This window comes from Cyphomyrmex costatus, unplaced genomic scaffold (assembly GCF_001594065.2).
Source record: "Cyphomyrmex costatus isolate MS0001 unplaced genomic scaffold, Ccosl1.0 scaffold20, whole genome shotgun sequence".
Lineage (NCBI taxonomy): Eukaryota > Metazoa > Arthropoda > Insecta > Hymenoptera > Formicidae > Cyphomyrmex > Cyphomyrmex costatus.
In genome coordinates, this window is record NW_017276039.1 from 317543 (window position 1) to 338098 (window position 20556).

A 20556-nucleotide genomic window follows, 5' to 3' on the forward strand; every position below is an offset into this window, starting at 1 on the left:
TATTATATATAAAAAAGAATAATAAAGAAAAATAATATATGAAGAAGAAGAAGAAGATTGTAATTTTTCTGTGTAAATTTTATTATCACACATATCTACATTTAAAAATTATTTATGTATACATAGGCAGAAAGATGTATTTTTACAGAAGAAAAGTATCTAAATCCTTATTTAGGTTTAGCACTTGTTATTACAATCCAAAAAGATTGCAACACATGACTTTGTTATGTACAGCTCAATGTTACGAATGCATAAAATCCAATGCCAATGGGAAACATCTATATTTTCAAATATGTACGTATTGTATTTCGTACATCTTGAAAAGAAGTATAAAATATCACTTATCTAAGCTTATCTTCTTTCAATTCTTTATTATAATACACTATAGCACGCTGTATTAACGATGTGTTCTCACTTCCTGGATTTGCTTCCATTGAATTGTTGCTATTTTTATTATAATTCTTTCTCATATCGTCTTCTAAATTATTACTGCTATTATTTGTTGGCCGTGAAATCAGTTCAGGTAGCTTGTGCTTCGTATGTTTTGCTAATTCATGGATTGCATTTTGTAAATAGTGAATTTGTGTTTCTTGTTGTAATGAAATGTTATGTAACGCTTGAATATCATCCGTAAACTTTTGTATTTGCATTTGACGGAGCTCCTCTTTCTTCGTCTCTTTTGTGACTTGCCTGTTGTACTCCAATATCACACATGCTCCAGCTACACTGAAGATAATCAATTCACCTATTAGACTGGCGCCTAATTCGATTGCCATTGCTTCATTTAACTTGGCAACCTTTGTAGGCTTACCAAGATTCATGACATACATTTTTGCTTTTACTTCTGCCCAATGATAAACTGTAAATATGCAAAACAATTATGGTTACGTCTTATAACAGTAAACTTGTGCATCACATGCGAAAAATGAAAGTATACTTACATTGAGCGGGTGGTATGATGAAATAAGTTCTGAAAATAGGACGACTTTTTGCTTGATTGACAAGAAATTTAGCTAAAGGTTTACTGATCTGTTTGACAAACAGTACACCCAATTTGAGGGCTGGAAATACTCCGACTGGCATCTTTACCGATTAATGCTACAGTATTTTCTCATCTGTTTTCTAGATAGCCTAAAAAATTTTTGCCGTATATATATATATATATGTATGTATAATGTACATCTAATATACATAAAATCACAGTCCCATCATTTTTTAGAATCATTAAAAAAAAGTATGTAAAACATAATTTCATAATTCAGCGATCTGATCTCATGTCATCTCACCTTGATTATTTATATCAGAATGATATCACGAGTTACACAATATAACAGATTGCACGTCGCTGCAAAGCATGTATTTTGATATATCTTTCCGTCAGCAGATATCTACCATGCCGAACGCAAACTCCATCATCACAACCATATCACAGATCACTGTGGATATGCGGATCAGTGCGGATCCCCGCGAACGATAACGATCTCTTTTCAACCCTCAAGATATGCAGGTGAATCAGCCAATAGTGGTGTAATTTGCGCTTGCAAATTCGTTCTAAAACCGAATGGCTCTGATAGCCAATCAGTTGCGGGATTCTCTAGACGTTTTATCGATGATTGTCGCTATCGTTAACTAGCAACAGTCAATGGCAGGACAATCCTAAAAGAAAGCGCGGCTCTCATTGGCTGTCGCTAGTTAACGATAACAACAATTATCGAAAAAACGTTTAGAGAATCCCGCAACAGATCGCTTTTCATTAGGTCTGTTCGCGTTGCATGAAATCCCCAAATAATTTTGCACTTAAAGTGAGATAGATGTATATTCGGCTTTAAAAAGAAAGAAAGCGAAGATGGTAAGTGCAAAAAGTGCAAGCAACGCGAACAGACCTATTGTCTTTTCGAATAAAGTCGTAAAAAAATAGTCACAGTTGAATACGACAAAAATAATCGACTATGATAGGTCAGTTTCTTACAGTTTGCGACTATAGGTCTGTTTTTTGTTCTTGCACTGTCGGAACTAGTGCACATGGTGCAATAAGTTGAAATGAAACAAATGGATATTTCTTTACTTCAACAAAAAACAGATATGGGCGAGTTTTTTAATTCATCGATTGATCAATCGCATGATGCGCAAGTGCAACATGTTGCATCTACGCATCATGCAATTAATCAATCGATGAATTAAAAAACTCGCCCTATATTGTAGAACAGGCGGAACAGATTTAAGGCCTCTTTCACCAACGCCGATTAACTTAATCGACGATTAGTCCATTGGAATTGACCAATCGCATCTGTTGTCAAAACTAAATGATAAATACTATTGGTCAATTCCAATGGACTAATCGTCGATTAAGTTAATCGGCGTTGGTGAAAGAGGGCCTTAAGGCCGGAATCAGACAGCATGAAGATTGAAATTGAAGATTGTAAATTGAAATTTGACCAATGAGGATAAAGGAATTTTAGCTCCTATTATTTTAATTGGCCAAATTTTAATCTTTCAATCTTGAATCTCAATTTTCAATGCGTACTTACTGTAGGTGCGTTCCGTCGCGCATGATGCATCCAATGTTCTTGTTTAATATTTGTGCTGCGTTCGGAAATATCACTCGAGTACCCCCGTGTATCGTCTTATCCTTGTTTGATTGAATGAATAACAAGGATAAGACGATACACGGGGATACTCGAGTGATATTTCCGAACGCAGCATTGATGAGCAACAAGGATAAATCATGCATTATGCACCATATGCGAGAAACGGAAAGCACCCTATATAGAACTAGGAATCACTAGGCATCTATCAAATTTGTTCTTTATCTCTGCACTACCTGAACTGGTGCACACGGTGCAATAAGTGGAAGTGAAACAAATATTTCCGCCATCCTATCCAGCGGACAAGTGTCGTAGTGTTTATGAAACATTCTAAAACGTTATGTTTATGCAGTTCGCTGCATTTTTCATAAATAAACAAAACTGCAATTAATTCGAGAAAGAATTCAAAAGATTTCAAAGTCGCTTTCGGCTGTGATATTTGAAAGGCCGTCATTTTATATTCGGAATATTAATTACGGCGTTATCGGAGCTTCCCAAACAACTTTTTTTGTTTCGTCTTCCGTGGTTTGATTGTATACGCGGTGTACAGTGGATTCTTTATATTTAGATGATTTATTTTTCCTAACGCTATGATGGTCATAGAGATATAATTTTCTGGCAGTCAGATTATTCGTGGTGGTTATTCTCCTGTAATATACAATTATCAGGTTAGTCGATAAATTTTCTCATTGATTGTATTAATATTTTAATTTACATTAATAAATTTTATATAAATTATTATATCTTTTCATCCTTATATTGCTTAATTTTTTTATTTTGTCTTTGCTGTTGTTTTTTTTTCTCTTAAGAATAAGCGAATTGAATTTGTATCACATAGATATTTTACATTTTACTTTCCATGAAAAAGAATTTAATATTCTTTTATCGAAATATTTCTGTAATTATTAATGTCAAATGATATTTGTTGCGACAAAAGCAGAAATATCAGGGCATCATGGCTATGCATACTATACCACCAAAACGAAAAGAAATTTACAAATACGAAGCACCATGGCCATTGTACAGCATGAACTGGTCGGTGAGGCCAGACAAAAGATTTCGTCTAGCATTGGGAAGCTTTGTAGAAGAATATAATAACAAAGTACAAATTGTTTCACTGGATGAAGAAACATCTGAATTCAGTGCTAAAAGTACATTTGACCATCCTTATCCTACTACAAAAATTATGTGGATCCCAGACAGCAAAGGTACTTCCTTATTTATACATATTTAACTATCTTGTGACTTTATGTCAATAATCAAATAAATTCTTTACAACAAATGTAACTAAAGTTATAACTATGTTGTGAAAAATCTATAATATATATTAGAAAAATTTCATTAAAATTTATTTTTAATTTCCTTGTAAACAACTGGTTTGAATTATATTTTACCTATAGATCTAAGATCCTTAGATATCTATTGTTGAAAACGCATTCAAAAGAGTTAAGCTGTTTCTAAGAAATCTTGTAAATGAACAGTCAGATGGTCAGATTAACACTATAAAATTTCAAAGTGATTTAATTATAAAATAGTTTAATTATAAAGTAGCTTTACTGACTTACTTAATAAATAAAATTCTTATCAGGTCAGCTTCCTGATCTTCTTGCAACATCTGGTGATTATCTGAGAGTATGGCGTGCTGCAGAACCTGAGACTCGTTTAGAGTGTGTCCTGAATAACAATAAGAACTCAGATTTCTGTGCACCGCTTACATCTTTCGACTGGAACGAGGTGGATCCTAATCTAATCGGAACTTCTAGCATTGATACCACTTGCACAATATGGGGACTAGAGACAGGGCAGGTTTTGGGCCGAGTAAATATGGTCAGCGGTCACGTGAAAACGCAACTGATTGCACACGACAAGGAAGTATATGATATCGCGTTCAGCCGTGCCGGAGGTGGTCGCGACATGTTTGCCTCTGTTGGCGCTGATGGATCTGTGAGGATGTTTGATCTACGACACTTGGAGCATTCGACGATTATCTATGAAGATCCGCAGCACACTCCGCTTTTACGATTAGCGTGGAACAAACAGGATCCCAATTATCTCGCTACTGTAGCGATGGACGCTTGTGAAGTTATCATTCTAGATGTTCGAGTGCCGTGCACGCCAGTTGCAAGATTGAATAATCACAGGTTAATATATAAATTGATTTAATATTATTATTTATATATACATTATAATATACAAGTTAATATTACAATACTAGAAATGTTTGGTATACTGAGTTTCTTTAATCCTTCAAAGATAACATAAAAACTAATAATCTAATACAGTTACTGAATTTGTGAAGCCCATGTAATATATGTTGATAAAAAGACGTTAATTAATTTCAAAGAACTAAAGTAACATAACTCGTATAAAAAAGAACAGTGTATTTTGATAAGAATAATCCAAATTTGCAAATGTAGCAAAAAAATTGTGAATTAAGTATTTGACATTTTTGTGTAAAATAGTAATTGCTACAATAATAAATACAAGAATTGAGAGATATAATAGTAAATTTTTAAGTATAATAATGTATTTTTTAATTTAATATCACACTTCATAGAAAAAGCTGACTTATTTTTATTCATAAAAATCTACATTATCGAATCAGTCACTATGTAGTGAATTCAATAGATTTACAGTCAGTTCCGGAGGATTATAATTAAATAGGTGTAGACTCATGTCAGCTCTGGAAGATTAAAGAATTTCTTTAATTAATTTCTTCCCTTTTAATTTAATTTTAATTTTAATTAATTAACAGGGCCAGCGTTAATGGGATAGCTTGGGCCCCACATTCGTCCTGTCACATTTGCACAGCCGGTGATGATCATCAGGCTTTAATCTGGGATATACAGCAAATGCCAAGAGCGATAGAGGATCCTATACTCGCTTATACCGCCGCAGAAGGCGAGGTCAATCAGATTCAGTGGGGTGCCACACAGCCCGATTGGATAGCCATTTGTTACAACAAAGCGGCAGAGATTCTCCGAGTATAATTGTCTTTTTTATTGAAACGCATTTATTTCATCTTGAGATATTCAAGATTGTTGCTATATTAGAACTTTTTTATTATTAATGTAATAGATATATGTAACTTGTTATAGAAACAATAATTATAAAACATTTCATTTATGTGTACATATGTTTATAGAAATATTGTAAACTTAATAGTGAACATTTTTCTTCCAACAAAAGATACATCTTTCCAGCCTTGTTATTTGCCAATGTTAAACAAAAATGAAAAGATTCACGGTGTCTTTTGTTAGAAATTGCTCAGTATTAGGTATTCTCATTTATGGATACTTAAATTATCATGTATAATTAATTAGACATCAGTCATTTTAAATATCTCTCTTAAGTTATATATAGTTAGGTAAAGAATATACATACATACATAGTTATAGGCAAGAAAAAACCATTTTGCAATTATTACAGTAATCAGATTGGGTCATTAGATTGTAGCATTAACTAATCTATGGAATGTGATCGCGTATGATTGCAATTATTAGTATGTAATGTACAGATTTTTATATAGATGTAAATTTTTTATATGTGAAGTTATACAAACAATGACATCGTACGAATGTACTGTGTACTCGACGATTATATTGTCATTGATAGGAATATTAAACTCGCAAATTAATCTACATCATATATTCATTGAAAATTTAAAATATATTACTTAAGATTAGAATTGATATTTATAGGAAGGTATACCAATAATTAATACACTAAAAATTATAAAAATGATTACATACTCGTATATTGTTATATGAGATATCATATAATTTACAAATGTTAAATGAATAGAATGCAGTTATTTACAAATAATGAGCTTCGTGTATGTAAGAGCCTATAATTCACTCAATATAAAGTTATTCCTTCAATTGCTATATTACTGCTACATTTATATCTATACGATTTTATTTTAGTGTGCAATTTCAATAAATATTATTGACTCTGATACAGAGTAAATATATTTTTATTGCATCCAATGTAATAATAATTTTAAAATTGTGAAATATAATTCGATATTTAAAAAAATTTCTAAGAGTTATTAAACGAGTCACGACTTTCTATCGCAAAATTATTAATACATCTTTTAGCGCAAGAATTTAATTATTCTCACGCTGATATAATAAAAGAAATATGCTTTGGCAAGAATTTATGCCTTAAAGCTTATATAAATTACATGTATAAAAAATATCTATTTTAAATTATACAGATACAAATGAATCGATATATTTTTGTATGAGATATATATTATTTACAAAAAAGCTTCAACCGCTTCGTGCCGATGAATAAATTATGTCCACTCAATCTCTAAACACACACACTCACAAATTACATGCACGCGCTTCGCACTACTTTCAGCAATAATTTATACAGCACTACGAACTGTAAGCAGATCATATTTGTGAGAAATATTAAAACTGATCATTTACCTTCGCTTCAGCTTGTTTCTCTTCTGAATTGGCTAGCGTTCTGAGAATCAGCGTGACTTATATCATGCAAATAAAATCTATTGTAATCTTCTGAATACTTACTCTATTTTAACATAGAGTAAGTTCAGATTATTAGTACAAGATACACCAATATACCTCGATATCTTCGAGAATTAAAATTCAAGGCAGCTGCACTGAAAGACTCGTTATACAGTCTTGCAATTAATTTTAATGGCAGGAAAAATCACATCTTGCATCAGGTTTGAATATTCCGATGCATTTAAACTTTCGTTATCATATGAGACACGTACTAACGTACTTACTATTAACGCTTTTTTCAAAATTATTTTCTAGATTCTATATTTTTTTAGGGAACTTCTTTGAGCTCACGAAAAAAATGCATATCTAAATTTTATGATTGGAATCTAATTGTTTTTACAAGGCGCATAATTTGCTCGCTATATAATAGAGATGAAGTACCGTGCACGCCATAGTGAGCATGTTTCCCATAGCTATGCATACATGTACTCGGCGAAACGCTCGATGGATCTTCATGTAATGAGTACAATTTTTAAGCGGTCCAGGATTGTGACGACCTATCTCATTGCCAACGCCCGCTGCGCGTTCAAAGTTGTTCTTCTGTACGATCAATTGAAGAAGTGGAGGTGTTAGGTAGAGGCGTATCAGTAATTCTAGGAAAAAGCCTCCGGACATTGCCCCAACCTGCACATATAAAAAATTTCACAACTTTTACTTCTCTGAAAACACACACACACACACTAAATTAATTTTTATTTAAGATAAATTATTTACGTGTTTTAGAGAGAATTAAATTACATCTAATTAAAGTATCTTATTTTTTAAATATCGTAAATGTGTTTTAAGCCATTATTTACGTACCTGAACAGCAATTTCGGAATCCCATGTATGCGTCGGATGATGCTTGACAAATATGAGGAGCGTGATAAGACTTAAACACGCGTTAATCGTGAAGTATCTTGGAAATAGAACGCGCTGCACTTCGCCGAATGCATGTCGTGGCAGTGCAAAGTATAAAGACAGGCCTGCGAGTAAATGGTACATCTATTATTTCAGAGAAAGTCAATTTAAATCAATTAGAAGAATAGATCAAGAGACTTCCTTTTATATAAGGTTCCATTAAAAATATATTTAATATATTTTTTAATTATATACATACCTGATACAAAAGTCATCCAAATTTGAGCACCAAAATGTACAACGAAGGATGTGAGATAAATAAAAGACATCATTCTTGAGTAAGAATGATTAGAGCTTTGACCCTTGATTGGAAAGAGAACCGTTATAACAAATAAAACTGCGGCGATCATAATTATATGTGCGGGCTGTGTCGTGTAAAAAAGGATCCTGCAAAATGACAATTACAGATTTAATAAATCTTAATCTTTTGATTTTGAAATAATTTTTTTTATAGGTAAATCAATAGTTTTATGGGTAAATCATAGTTAAAGACAATTTGAATAAAAATGATAAAAATTAAAAAAAAAACTAATAATTGGGTCAAGAAATAAAACCTTAAAAAAGTTTATTGAACATTATAAAATCAAAGAAAGAAATAGATGTTAAAAGTAATTTTGCAACAAATAATCAAGAACCTTTTTACTTAAATGTTCTTCAGCTAATAAATTGTAATTCAAAATAAATTGAGAAATTGAAAAAATAAAATATATAAAAACTGTAAAAATCTCTATCATTATATACACAATTTAGACTTAACTGACGTCAGATCTCTTCTCGTTTATTATTATTGCTGATAAACTAAGACAATTTTTACAAGATACGCGCGATACCGCTGGGTAAAGAAATTTTGCCGTATCTTGACAATTAGGTAATTTACAAAACTATAGATTTATACGCGTGACTCGTGACATGACGTGATATCAACGACCGGTACAATTTTCATCACGTGCAACCGCGTTAGATAATCTGATGACGCGCATCACTTATTTGCGTTGATTTAAGTATATACCGTGACGTCAAAGTCAAATAAATTCATTGAGATTGAAGATGCCTGGGAATGTTCCTTCATGGCCAATATAAGCAATTGTGATTGACGTATATAGATTCGTCTACATCTCATTCTAAAACTAAAGAATCTCATATGTAAAATCTGCAACACACCTTTTACTTTAATTACTATATTGATTTTCTGATAAAAATTTTTCATACAATTTTTCAAAATTCTTATGTAAAAATTTCAGAACTATTCAGAATCTTTGTATTACTTATAATATTTTAGAAAATATCTCAGATTTTTTAATACTAATTACAAACTTTAAGAAGATGTTTGAAAGTGTTAAGAAAATTGGTATCTTTTCTAGAACTTTTATATATGTGAATTCTGAATTTATTAAGATTTAACTTGAAAAAGTTTAATTATTTTTTTTAGACATGTTTATAAATTTAAAATATCCTCAAAATATTATGAAATAATATAAGAATTTATTTCATCAAGATTGTCATCGGTTTAATGCGGCACATAAAATATAAAAAATAAAGATATAAAGAACTATTTTAAGATTACATGAGCAAGCATCACACGAGGAGAATATGTAATTATCATCATTTATATTCCGCGATTTATATGATCCGAATGTTAAAAAGGTAATTTGAGAAGCTGGCAAACTCGTTATTAAATTTCATCAGACGCTTCCTGCTGAGATGAAACGCATGCGTATATATGCCTGTGGCATATTAAAAATGATAAAAAATAAATAATTCCTTTACGTACATATATGTATACGTATATGTGCACGTGCGTACGTGACCCTTTTTCGAAATTCTCCGAAGTGTCTTGTATAGTTTATGAAGAACGACACTGGTCGACCACCTCGAGGTGACGTCCTGCATTTTGCAACAAGTTACAAACGTGCATTTCCGATAAATTTTGTGTATTTCTTAAAAAGCGAAATATGTATTGTATTTTAAATTTATGTTTTATAACAAATAAAATATTCAAGATAATCAATTTATAACAAATAAAGTATTCGAGATAATTCTATTCCATTTTCTATGTAACTTTTATTTTGTAAAATAACTGCTTGTCTCGTTGCAAAAATCAATGCGTGATTTGATCCATGTACAATCAAATGTGCAGTTTAGTATGACGTTTTTTCAGCATGAAAGTTATGATGATCTTAATCATCTTTATTTGTTTATTAATCGTACAACAAATAATTGCACATTTGTGCTATTAACATTGCGAGGCTTGTATTTTTTATTAGTGCAGTCTACACTTAGAGTTGTAAAAAAAAAAACGTAATGGTGACAACTATATAAATTTTATATGTACAATTAATGTACATAGTTGAATAAACTGTTTTATAGTTGCAAAAACTAATTAATTTTATAATTGTCTTTTTCTCTGTAACGACTGACAGCGAACATTTGCGAAATTTTGGATGCAAGTAGGATGCTCGATAATTCCACAGGTCGTTACATATACCTAAAATAAATTTGTATAATCTTCGCAGGCGTATAATTTGCGCAATAGCGTCAACATTGCGCAAAGCAAATGTGAGAAATGTTTGCGATGAGGAAAATTACTTCTCTTTCGTTAACCAGATAAAAGAGCCGCCAATAAATACAAGCGCGTTTCATCCTTGGACTAATTTCATGTTTGCGAATAAATTACGAGGGGTGCACTTGCCGAGAGAGAAACTTATCCCGGCGACTGCAAGTGCAACGTTCTCGATCGACTCGATAAAAAATATCTGTGACAATACGACGCGCGTGATCGCATTAATCGTCGATTTCCTTGAGGCTTAAAGTGTCGATTAATTATCACCAGCCAGAACGGAAATTCGCGCTTATTCGCGTACAGCTGATGCCTTCTCGAGATTACCAAATCGAAATTTCGACACGAACGGATACGTGCGAGGCGAAAATTTTTGCCTACCGAGCATTTTGCATCACGTCTACTTAAAGAGCACAAATCAAGAGAAAGAGTCCAAATAATTTTATTTTGACATCATAAAAGTCAAAATAATGATTTTCGGTTACAAAATTTAACTATTTATTGACGTTAAACATTAAAATAAATAAGTCTGTTAATTTTTTGTTGATTTTTGCATATTTCGCAAAATTTTTTGGTATTTCGTTAGAGACAAATAAAAAGTATATTCTTTTATACGTAGATATTTTTTAGATTTTACCGTTTTTTCATGAGTCATAAGCGCATAATAATTAAAATATACGTTATATATACTATATAATATATATATATATAGTTAAATTCTTTGTTTTCCTTTCTCATTTAAACAAATGTACATTCGCTATTTTTCGCTTTACTTTTCCTCTCATTTATTAGTTTTCTTCTGTTTTGAACTTTTATTTTTCACTTTCTGATTTTTCCTATTTTTTACTTCGTTGATGAAGAGGAAGATGGGAGCTCTCCTTAATTTAAAATAACTTTCCGTTCTGCGACACGGAGGATCGGCAAAAGGGAGAGCCAGGGGTCATAGGTCCGGATACACGACCGTAATTCGACGTGCCGGACGCACCTATGCGTGTGCGTGTATTTACGTGTAGGTGTACCGAGCCAAGCCAGGCATTATCAAGTGGCACTGGGAAACGTGCGAGAAGGCACGCACGACTCCGCCGTTTAGATCGCGACCGATCCAGCAAAATCAGTTCCCTCCGACTTTATTAACGCAAAATGATATGTGCGAATCTATTGCACGCATCCGGATGCTCAATTCGTTTTATAGCTGTTAAACATTGTCGCGTTAATTTCAACAAGATGTAACTCTTAACTTGTCTTGGTTGCCAAGTGCACGATTCTATTCTATGTAGATATAAATATGTATGTTAAATCAATTTTAATGTAATGCAAAAAATTAAAGACACATAAAATACGCAAAAAAAAAGGAAAACGTAAAATGTTCATCGTTAAATATTTTCCATTCAGACTTAAGTCGGGTTATATAGATGTAATTAATAAATTAATAAATTATTGTTAATAACAATTATTAATTAATTATTAAGCTATTGCCAAAATTTGTAACAATTGATATTGGATCTGTAAATCTCATTTAATTTATGTTATTTAGAAGGCATTAGTTAATTTCAAGGAACTAAAATGACATAACTTATAAAAGAAACAAATATTAAGTAATAAAAATAATTAAAATTTGTAGATAAAACTAAATTTGAATTCTTGGACTTTTGAACAAAGAAATTTATAACTGTAAATCCATCGAACCCAACCGTCAGCACCGAAGAGTTAATATTATTGACAATTCATTTATAACTTATTATAACCAAATAAGTAAAATAAATGGTAGATTATATAATGAAAAAATAGTTTGTAGTTTAAAAAGAATAAGAAAGATGGTATCCATCATGCAGTGGCGCGTTCTTATTAATGGACAGACCGGCTGCGCGGCATAATGGAACATTGCAAAACGAACAAAGTCGTTTAGTCAAGCTTCATTTGCAGATTCTTAGGAGATGTAAAAGATGTCCAACTTGGCGAATAGCCAGCTACACGTTCAACGTGGCAAGTAGAACGCCTGTTGGGCATATCTCCCGATAGAAATTTTCTCGTTTGCTCGTCGCTTAGAATGAAATTTCTATAAAAAGAAATCCTTGAGACATACGATTGTGTGTTATCAAATTATAAGTCATTACTAATATACTGATAATATCAGGTCGTTAATTAAAACCATGTAGAAAAGGGGAGCAATTTACGATTTTGTTTTAATAGAGTGATTCGTATACACACACGATATCTACAGTATCTAATATCATAACAATAATACTCTTCAAAATGTATGATGTATAATATAAATATATTGTAAAATAATCTCTTTTTGATTAGCCGATTGACGTACAAAATACCGTCATCGTAATAATTTCGAAAGTAATTATTAGAGGTGATTAAATGATTTCAAGAATGCATTCTCGAGACGTTAGAATAATCGATCAACGGATCAGGCCTTTTAATAAAGAACGTCTGCGACAAGATATTCCCCCATACCTTTGTAACACGAACGAGTTTCTGTGACCGCCCGACACACTCGGAGTCTGTAATTATATCTTTTTTATTGGAGTTGTGTTACCGGTCCCGAGAATGTGCACGCATGCAATTCCAGAGAGTGCGAAAGGAAGTCCATTATCTTCCATTATGCTTGTGTAAACAAGAATTACTGACGCCTGGCGTGCGAAAAGTGCACGCATTATGTATATTAGTGGAAAAAATGATAATTTACGATGTAACGATTAACATGATGAAATGCTGTCGGGAAGAAATTTAATCTGCTACTAAATTGCATTTGGACGGTCATTACACGGTAGAAATCATATAACTGTATTCTATATACAGCACTAAATTATACGTGTTTCTAAAATAAAAAAACTTTGTGATAAAAAAATTCTTATATTTTGTAATATTTTTAAGAATTTTTATATCATAAATTTATAAATATTTCTTAAACTTCTTCAGATTTTATCAACTTTTTTCGGAAATAAATGTAACGAGAAATGTTACTAAAATAGAACAATAAGTCATGATAACGTCAAAATGATATCAAGAGAAACCGGAAATGATTAAAAAATTAATCATTTTGAAATCTCATTTTGATAATTTTGATATCATAATAACTTGTTGTTCTGCTTGGATTAGAATATTTTAAATTAGAGAATTATAAAATATGTAGACTTTCTTGATAGTATTTCTGAAAATTGTACCAATATTTGTACAATATAGTAAACATTGTACTAAAAAATTTGAAAAATTTTTAAAAAAATTATAAGATTATATGAGTTCTGAAAAAATTTGACGTTTGTTTATTCAAAAATTGTTAAAAATTATATAAAGAATTCTAAGAAAAAAAAATTTGTGTAGTCATAAAGAATAAATAAAACTTTCAGCGCAAGAATCTACTACTATAAATTATGGAATGTGAACAATCTTACATAGTACATCCTATACTTGTGTTGTTGCATCAAATATTATACGCATGTTTATAATAAAATATAATTGCACTGAAGAACCCGTCTGAAAATCATCTGGAATATCGTCGGTCTAAATCAAACTCCATTTTTACAAAAGAAAAAAGAATATGTTATTAAAAGCACTATATTTATAAAGATATAATTTTATCCTTTATAAATGCAGGATATATATAAAAAGAAATACCTATGGAATATAAATAAATTCCAAGAGAATGTGGCACGCGACAAAGAAAGAAGATCGATGAGGTCTCGGGAGGGGGGGGGGGGGGGAACGAAAAAAGCTCATTCCGTGCATTGTTCACACGTGCAGCCTGTTCAAGGCTGCATTATTCCATTCGCTCGTCTCTACGTTTTCCGTAGAGAACGTATGATTGACGTGACAGACGCAGTCATCGCGCTCTGGCACGAGACACGCCGTAGTCATATAATCACATACTGAATGATCGGCTAATTATGGATGCCTATAGTGTTAACTGGTGTTAACGCCCGGGATAATTGCGGTGATCGACAGAGGAACTTACTCGATCACGCAATCCCTTTCAGTTATGGAACTCAATTATCAAACATCAACACATTAATGTTATAATTTCGCATCGTTACTTCCCATCCTTAAATATACGTACGTCATTATACGATATTACATTTATTTGTTGAGTGTGAAATTATGATATTGATGTTACTATTAGTAGTGTTTGGTTGGATGGATATTCAGCAAAAATACGCCTGTGACGTTAATGGAGCATTATCGACGCGTCAATCTTTCTGTTAAAATTAAAAAGAAAATAAGAGAATCGTAAAACTCTTCGATTTTTTCCTGAAGTTTGCATCGACGTTAAAACTCATTGTCAAATTGTTTTAAAAATATCTAGAAAACGCGAGGATAACCTTGGGGAAAAATCACTTATGAGATATTAGGAAATTCCGAAAATAGTATGCTGTTTGCAATATTATTTGAAGATCTTTTGCGAAAATAAGTATAAAAATAGAAGTATCTGTAATTCCAGATTTTAATTTTTTTTATGCAAATATGCATAAAAAATTAAAATAATTATAGTAATATAAATAGAGATATCTTTATCTCTAGGTTAATTTTTATGCAAATGTGCATAAAAAATTATAATAATTATATAATAATAGTAGCAAGTCAAGGCTAATTTAATCTTTTTTTTATTTAAATCAAACGTCTCGTTTCGTTAGATATAAAGGACACGTCAATTGTTAGATGCTTTGATTGCGATTGATAAGCAGTTTCTTGCGTGCTTTGCCGTTAATCTTTGCTGTGTAACGACTCAAAAATAGACCAAAGATGACTAGCATCGACTTAAGACAGATAAGTCGTGCAAATGGGAAAATACACAGGCGAGATACGTGCAATTGCACGTAAGATTTTCCGAGAAAACACGGACGATTTTCCATTGAAACAGATTGCACGTCATCAATCTCTCTTGCATTATCCATTGAATAGCGTTTGTATGAATTACAAATGATAAAAATTAAATTTTCTCCGATTAAGAGCACTCTAAGATACGCATGTATATGTTATTATATGCGACAATGTGTGACTTTTTTTTAAATGATCTATTTCGATAAAATTAAAAACTTTACTCGCGTGGCGATTTAATCTCTGATTAATGAGAAGTTTATCTCGAGGTGGATCTCGATTGCGATATCACAAATAATTAAATCTTATCGAACTCCGTATTATTAGAAAACAGGAAGAATGGTTTCGCTAAAGTATTAAAAAACTTAACTAGATACAGGTCTAAAAATAATTTTATTAAACCATAAAAAAAAATGATTATGTGGAACGTTCAAATTGATTGCTAGAACTCAAAATATTTTGCAGCTTATCATACTTGAGTTTCATATACATAAATATTTTGATGATTCAAAAATATTATTTACATATTCAACCAAATTTTTAGATACTTTAACAAAATCATTCCATGAAATAGCGGCGCAATATGTAAACAACTCGCAATCTTTGGAAGCTACTTTTTGCATCGGTCTTAGAAAATAAAAAATTTAGAAAGGAAAAAAAGAATCGGATTTTCCTTTCTACTTCAGCTTCTGAAAATGAATATAGAATACATATAATGTATATGTATTCATGATTATCTCATTTCTTGAGATAGTGGCACATAGAAGAACGTAATAAGCAGTAAGCAAATCAATATTTTTTATTTGTTATTGCTTACGTTATTACTTGAAGTTCTCGTCTGTAGTTGATCGATTCGCTCGAGGAGGTACGATCTATGTAATATATATTAATATATTACAATTTATATTTTAAACAAGTTACATGAAGTTGTGTTTATAACATTCTATTTTCATTAAACAATATATTTTTAAGGTTCATTTATTTTACTTATTATTATAAATCAAAATGTTAAAAGTAATCGCAATAATCTAAGTCTAAAACAAAAATCTGTGATCAAGAATTATTGGTAACTTTCCATCATTTTTCATTTTATTTCGAAATATCGATCGTACCCCTTTAAGTGTTTGTTTCTCTGTGTGATACTAGATTAAGATTTTTAAGACCATCTAGCTAGAAGTTTTAAAATCTGACCTTCTACGTAGAGATAGTCGTAAAAAAAATTACCAATCGGAGTCACGTTTCGTGCTCCAACTTTGCTCCGAATCGCGACGAACCTTTGCTCCTCGATAGCGAGACATCTTTATCATTGAAATTTTATACAATATTGATGCATCGATATGACTCCATCCAATAAATTTGGAGCTACAACTATCATGGAGGTAGCTTACTCCCAATATAATAATCCCGATATAGCAACTTCTCGAAAAACTACCGGAACGAACGCTGTCTACGAAGAATATACGTTTAGAAAAATGTATATAAAGAATATTATTTTGTTTTCGTATGTGTTTGTGTTACGTTACACATATTGTCCGCGTTCATTGATATCACCATATGCGTCTCGAGTAACAAGTAACGAGAACACGAAGACGGCTAAAATGAAGTGATTTCACTCTGCTTCAGTTTGCAAGAATATCGCATGCATAAGACACTGCATATATCAAGTCCTTGTAAATCGTATGTAAAGATAATGACCCGCGAACGGCTTACAGCAATGTTATTAGCGCGTTAACATGCTATAGTTTACGTTACACTTACTGTAGAATTTCAAAGATAAAAGAGCATTTTTATCGATAAAAACGCGTTCTGAATACAGGCCTATATATAGTAAGTAATGGTGCTGCATCGGAACTTCCCGAAAACAGGTCTCGTGACGCGCAACAGATGTACTCAGCTGGTAGTACGTAATATATCATGTATCATCATCGTGTCTTTCTGTGTCATTTAAATAAAGAATTTAATAAAGACAAATCATTTATATGTACATTTGTCACTTAAAATGAAAAAATTGAATTTAAAGAATTTAATAATTTTTGGAATTTTTAATAATGATAAGTTATACTTATCTGCCATTAAAAAAGGAAGAACTAAATCTAAAGAATTAAAAAATGATAAATGATTTATTTATCATTTAAAAATAAGAGAGAATTGAATTTACAGAAATAACAAATTAAAAGATGACAAATTATTTATTTCTTGTTTAAAAACGCGCAAAGAACTGAATTTAAAGAATGTAAAATGACAAGTAAAGCCATGATGATCGTTCTTCATGAACATTTGCGAATTGTATAAATACACAAGACTTTCGTCTGTGAAATTAGCAAGCGTGAATGCCCTGGTGAGGCTACGCCCGCGAATTACGTATACACGAGATCCTTGCACGCGCAAGGATCTCGCACCGACCTGAAGAGCTCACGTAAAACCTAAGCTGACTCCACATCATCCAGATTCGTCGATTGCAGAACCTGGTGATAGAAGAAAGCAAAGCGCAACGGATGAGACGATAGTCAAAGAGATCTGACGCGAGAAAAACGGTCTTCGAGAATAAGAAAAATCATTTCTTCGTTCCTTCAATTTTATGCTGAAAATAACTACGGGGGGAGGATTATTTTATACTTACTTAAACACTTTGGAGCGGCGCACGACCTCGTAATACGAAGACAGCTTTTTCAGTATCAGACTGTAGTGATTGGTGCTGGCTACCAGGACATCATCGGCCAAATCGGATAAGAAGAGCGCGTCCTCCGCTCGCTCTCGTTGACGCTGGAGCTCCTCCTTCTCCATCATCTCCTCGTAGATCTTCATGTACTTCTCCTTGGCACGGGACATCTTGCTGCATTGCTTCGAATCGGTGATCGGCGCAATCGGCTCGCTCGTCTCGTTACCAATCAACGTACGTACGCACATAGCGTTTCGTTGCTGATATGCCTGGATACACAGTCGGATAATCAAGCTCTCGACTATCTCTCGACCTCTGCTTCTGATCACTCCTGGTATTCGACTGGGATCCGCGTTGGGAGACGGTTGATCTTCGAATGGGACCAGGATAGGTCTCCTTATTATACCCTCGTGTGTCCGATGATTTCCGTGAACTGAATGTGTCAGCTCAGCTAAGTCGACCGATAGCCGGCTATCCTCCGGTGAGGGTGGTCGCCAATCACGTCGACTCGCGTGTAGTCGTGTGTCGTGAACCGCGCGACGTGGTGCGGTGCGCGGCAAAGGGGAGAAAGCGAAGAAAAATTCAACTCCCGCGCTCTTTCTCTCTCCTTCGTTCGTCGTAGAGTGCGCTGGAGTGCTCCTCGTTCCGATATCGCTTGATTTTTATATATCATTCCCTCCGCTCCCCCCCGATACGACCGGCCTGACGAGATATGCGAAAGGGTAGGCGCGAACGAGTTCCCCTTCGCGGAAGAGGAGGACGCCCGAGCGGGTCTCGCTATAACTTCTCGCTTTGCTTCAAGTCTCGTATTCCCGAAATGATATTCCGAAACTGAACAATTTTCTCGTAATTTTTATACGAATTGGAATATTTTTCTTAGAATTTTTTATATATGTGTATGTGAATGAAAATATATTTTAAACTTTAGAGAAGATTTCATTAGAAGTTATGAAATAAAATCTTAGAATATTTTAGAGAGAAAAGCTATATCCACACAAACTTGCATAGCTGCATAAACGTATGCATAAAGAAAATTATCTAATCGGATTTTCCTTATAGAAATGCACGTAAAATGTGATTGGATAATTTTCTTTATGCATATGTTTATGCGATTATGCAAGTTATGAATATAGCAAGAGAGAGAGAGAACTCACGTGTATATTGTATATATAAATTCTGAAGTATTTCAAATCTATGAGAAAATTACAACATTTAAAAATTAATGAAAGTCCTAATTTGTATTCGCTTTCTTATACATATATACATAGTACTTCTGAGCGATTTCTTACGAGAAGCGCGGCCATCTAGTGGCCGGATTATCTTTTCCTAATTCTTAGAACTAAAAATGAACATTATACGGATTTAATGGTTCAAAAAGGAACAAAAATCGTTAGGGAATAGAATAGGAATTATTTATACATAACAAGTGGATATATGTAGGAAGCAGATGATACTTAAATAATTGATTAGATCCCAATATATATAAGTCAATCATGTTTAATTCAAAGATTAAACACTATCTTTTTCCTTTCAGAGTCTTTTTATATACAAAATTTTTTTCATACATCTGATATATATGTAGATATTATCAGAATTCTATATATTAAGAACTTTGAATATATAGTATACAAATTGGAAAATAAGAAATGCTTTTGAAAAAATTAGATTGGTACATCACATATTTCATATATATATATATATGTATATATACACATATATATAATGATAGTATATATTAAACAAATTTCCATATATTATTGTAACAATGACTTTGTTCAAAATATACATATTATAGATTTTATAGTACTTGTGTCCTATAAAATTGTTCACATAGCAACGGCTGCTTCCTAAATCTTAGTCACATATGCATTTAATTTTCGTTGCCTATTGTCTCACATATTTTATATTCAAGTATATAAATTTTATATGAGAAAACAAATATTTATCTTTTTTTTATCAAAGCACCTAAATACAACTAAAGCTTTTAGATATTTTTAATAATTCAAAAATGATTAAATAATTTTAATCTTTCTATAATAATTAATTTAATTATAATTAAATTATTTATTTCACTATAACTATATGTACGTAAATAAATGAAGAGAGAATTAAAAGGAGAAAAAGATAATATAAATATTTATATAATTTTTAAGATCCAAAGTCTGAACATAAGTAATATATGGCCATTTAAGTTTACATTGTGTACTTCTGTCAGAATTTTGTTTCATTTACAGTATCCGAATTAGATAGTTCTTTAAAATAATATATAAACTCTCATATATTTCGTATTCAAAAAGATTCAGAAATTTCACATACGCATAGTTTACGAATATGTCTTATTTATTCAATTGCAAAAAAAATATCTCAATCTATATATATATTTATATTCAATATATATATATCCAAATCACATTGATTTTAAAGGAAGTTGAAATAAATTCAACAATATCAAACAACTTGCAGTTACATAAATATTTTCAAAAAGTAACTATTGGC

At 31.9% G+C, this 20556-nt stretch overlaps 3 protein-coding genes across 4 annotated transcripts; 1 reads left to right on the top strand and 2 right to left on the bottom strand.

Moving 5' to 3' along the window:
• Positions 1-275: 275 nt before the first annotated feature.
• LOC108773265 (putative OPA3-like protein CG13603) lies at positions 276-1479 on the bottom strand. The gene is made up of 3 exons (XM_018539019.1): positions 1287-1479; positions 942-1131; positions 276-859 (listed from the first exon to the last, which is right to left on the bottom strand). Exons 2-3 carry the CDS (start codon positions 1081-1083, stop codon positions 342-344), a joined length of 660 nt encoding a protein of 219 aa, XP_018394521.1. The 5' UTR covers positions 1084-1131; positions 1287-1479; the 3' UTR covers positions 276-341.
• A 1604-nt stretch (positions 1480-3083) lies between these two features.
• On the top strand, positions 3084-5606 carry wap (DDB1 and CUL4 associated factor wap). Of its 2 annotated transcripts, none has more exons than XM_018539017.1 (4): positions 3084-3253; positions 3523-3793; positions 4174-4726; positions 5341-5606. In XM_018539017.1, exons 2-4 carry the CDS (start codon positions 3541-3543, stop codon positions 5573-5575), a joined length of 1041 nt encoding a protein of 346 aa, XP_018394519.1. In that variant the 5' UTR covers positions 3084-3253; positions 3523-3540; the 3' UTR covers positions 5576-5606. The 2 variants fall into 2 exon arrangements, with proteins under 2 accessions (XP_018394519.1, XP_018394518.1); XM_018539016.1 differs by having other exon boundaries at positions 3526-3793.
• A 1270-nt stretch (positions 5607-6876) lies between these two features.
• Positions 6877-18901, bottom strand: LOC108773255 (transmembrane protein 205). The gene is made up of 4 exons (XM_018539008.1): positions 18022-18901; positions 8223-8410; positions 7925-8088; positions 6877-7747 (listed from the first exon to the last, which is right to left on the bottom strand). The coding sequence occupies exons 1-4, from the start codon at positions 18306-18308 to the stop codon at positions 7460-7462; spliced, it is 927 nt and encodes a 308-aa protein (XP_018394510.1). The 5' UTR covers positions 18309-18901; the 3' UTR covers positions 6877-7459.
• Between the last annotated feature and the right edge of the window lie 1655 nt (positions 18902-20556).

Coding starts and splice junctions, on each gene's coding strand:
- wap (XM_018539017.1), top strand. CDS start 3,541: ATGGCTATGCATACTATACCACCAAAACGAAAAGAAATTTACAAATAC. Junction 3,794..4,173: donor GTGGATCCCAGACAGCAAAG/GTACTTCCTTAT, acceptor AATTCTTATCAG/GTCAGCTTCCTGATCTTCTT. Junction 4,727..5,340: donor GCAAGATTGAATAATCACAG/GTTAATATATAA, acceptor ATTAATTAACAG/GGCCAGCGTTAATGGGATAG.
- LOC108773255 (XM_018539008.1), bottom strand. CDS start 18,308: ATGTGCGTACGTACGTTGATTGGTAACGAGACGAGCGAGCCGATTGCG. Junction 8,411..18,021: donor CGCCGCTCCAAAGTGTTTAA/GTAAGTATAAAA, acceptor GTCATTTTGCAG/GATCCTTTTTTACACGACAC. Junction 8,089..8,222: donor TTGGATGACTTTTGTATCAG/GTATGTATATAA, acceptor ATTTACTCGCAG/GCCTGTCTTTATACTTTGCA.
- LOC108773265 (XM_018539019.1), bottom strand. CDS start 1,083: ATGCCAGTCGGAGTATTTCCAGCCCTCAAATTGGGTGTACTGTTTGTC. Junction 860..941: donor CATCATACCACCCGCTCAAT/GTAAGTATACTT, acceptor GCATATTTACAG/TTTATCATTGGGCAGAAGTA.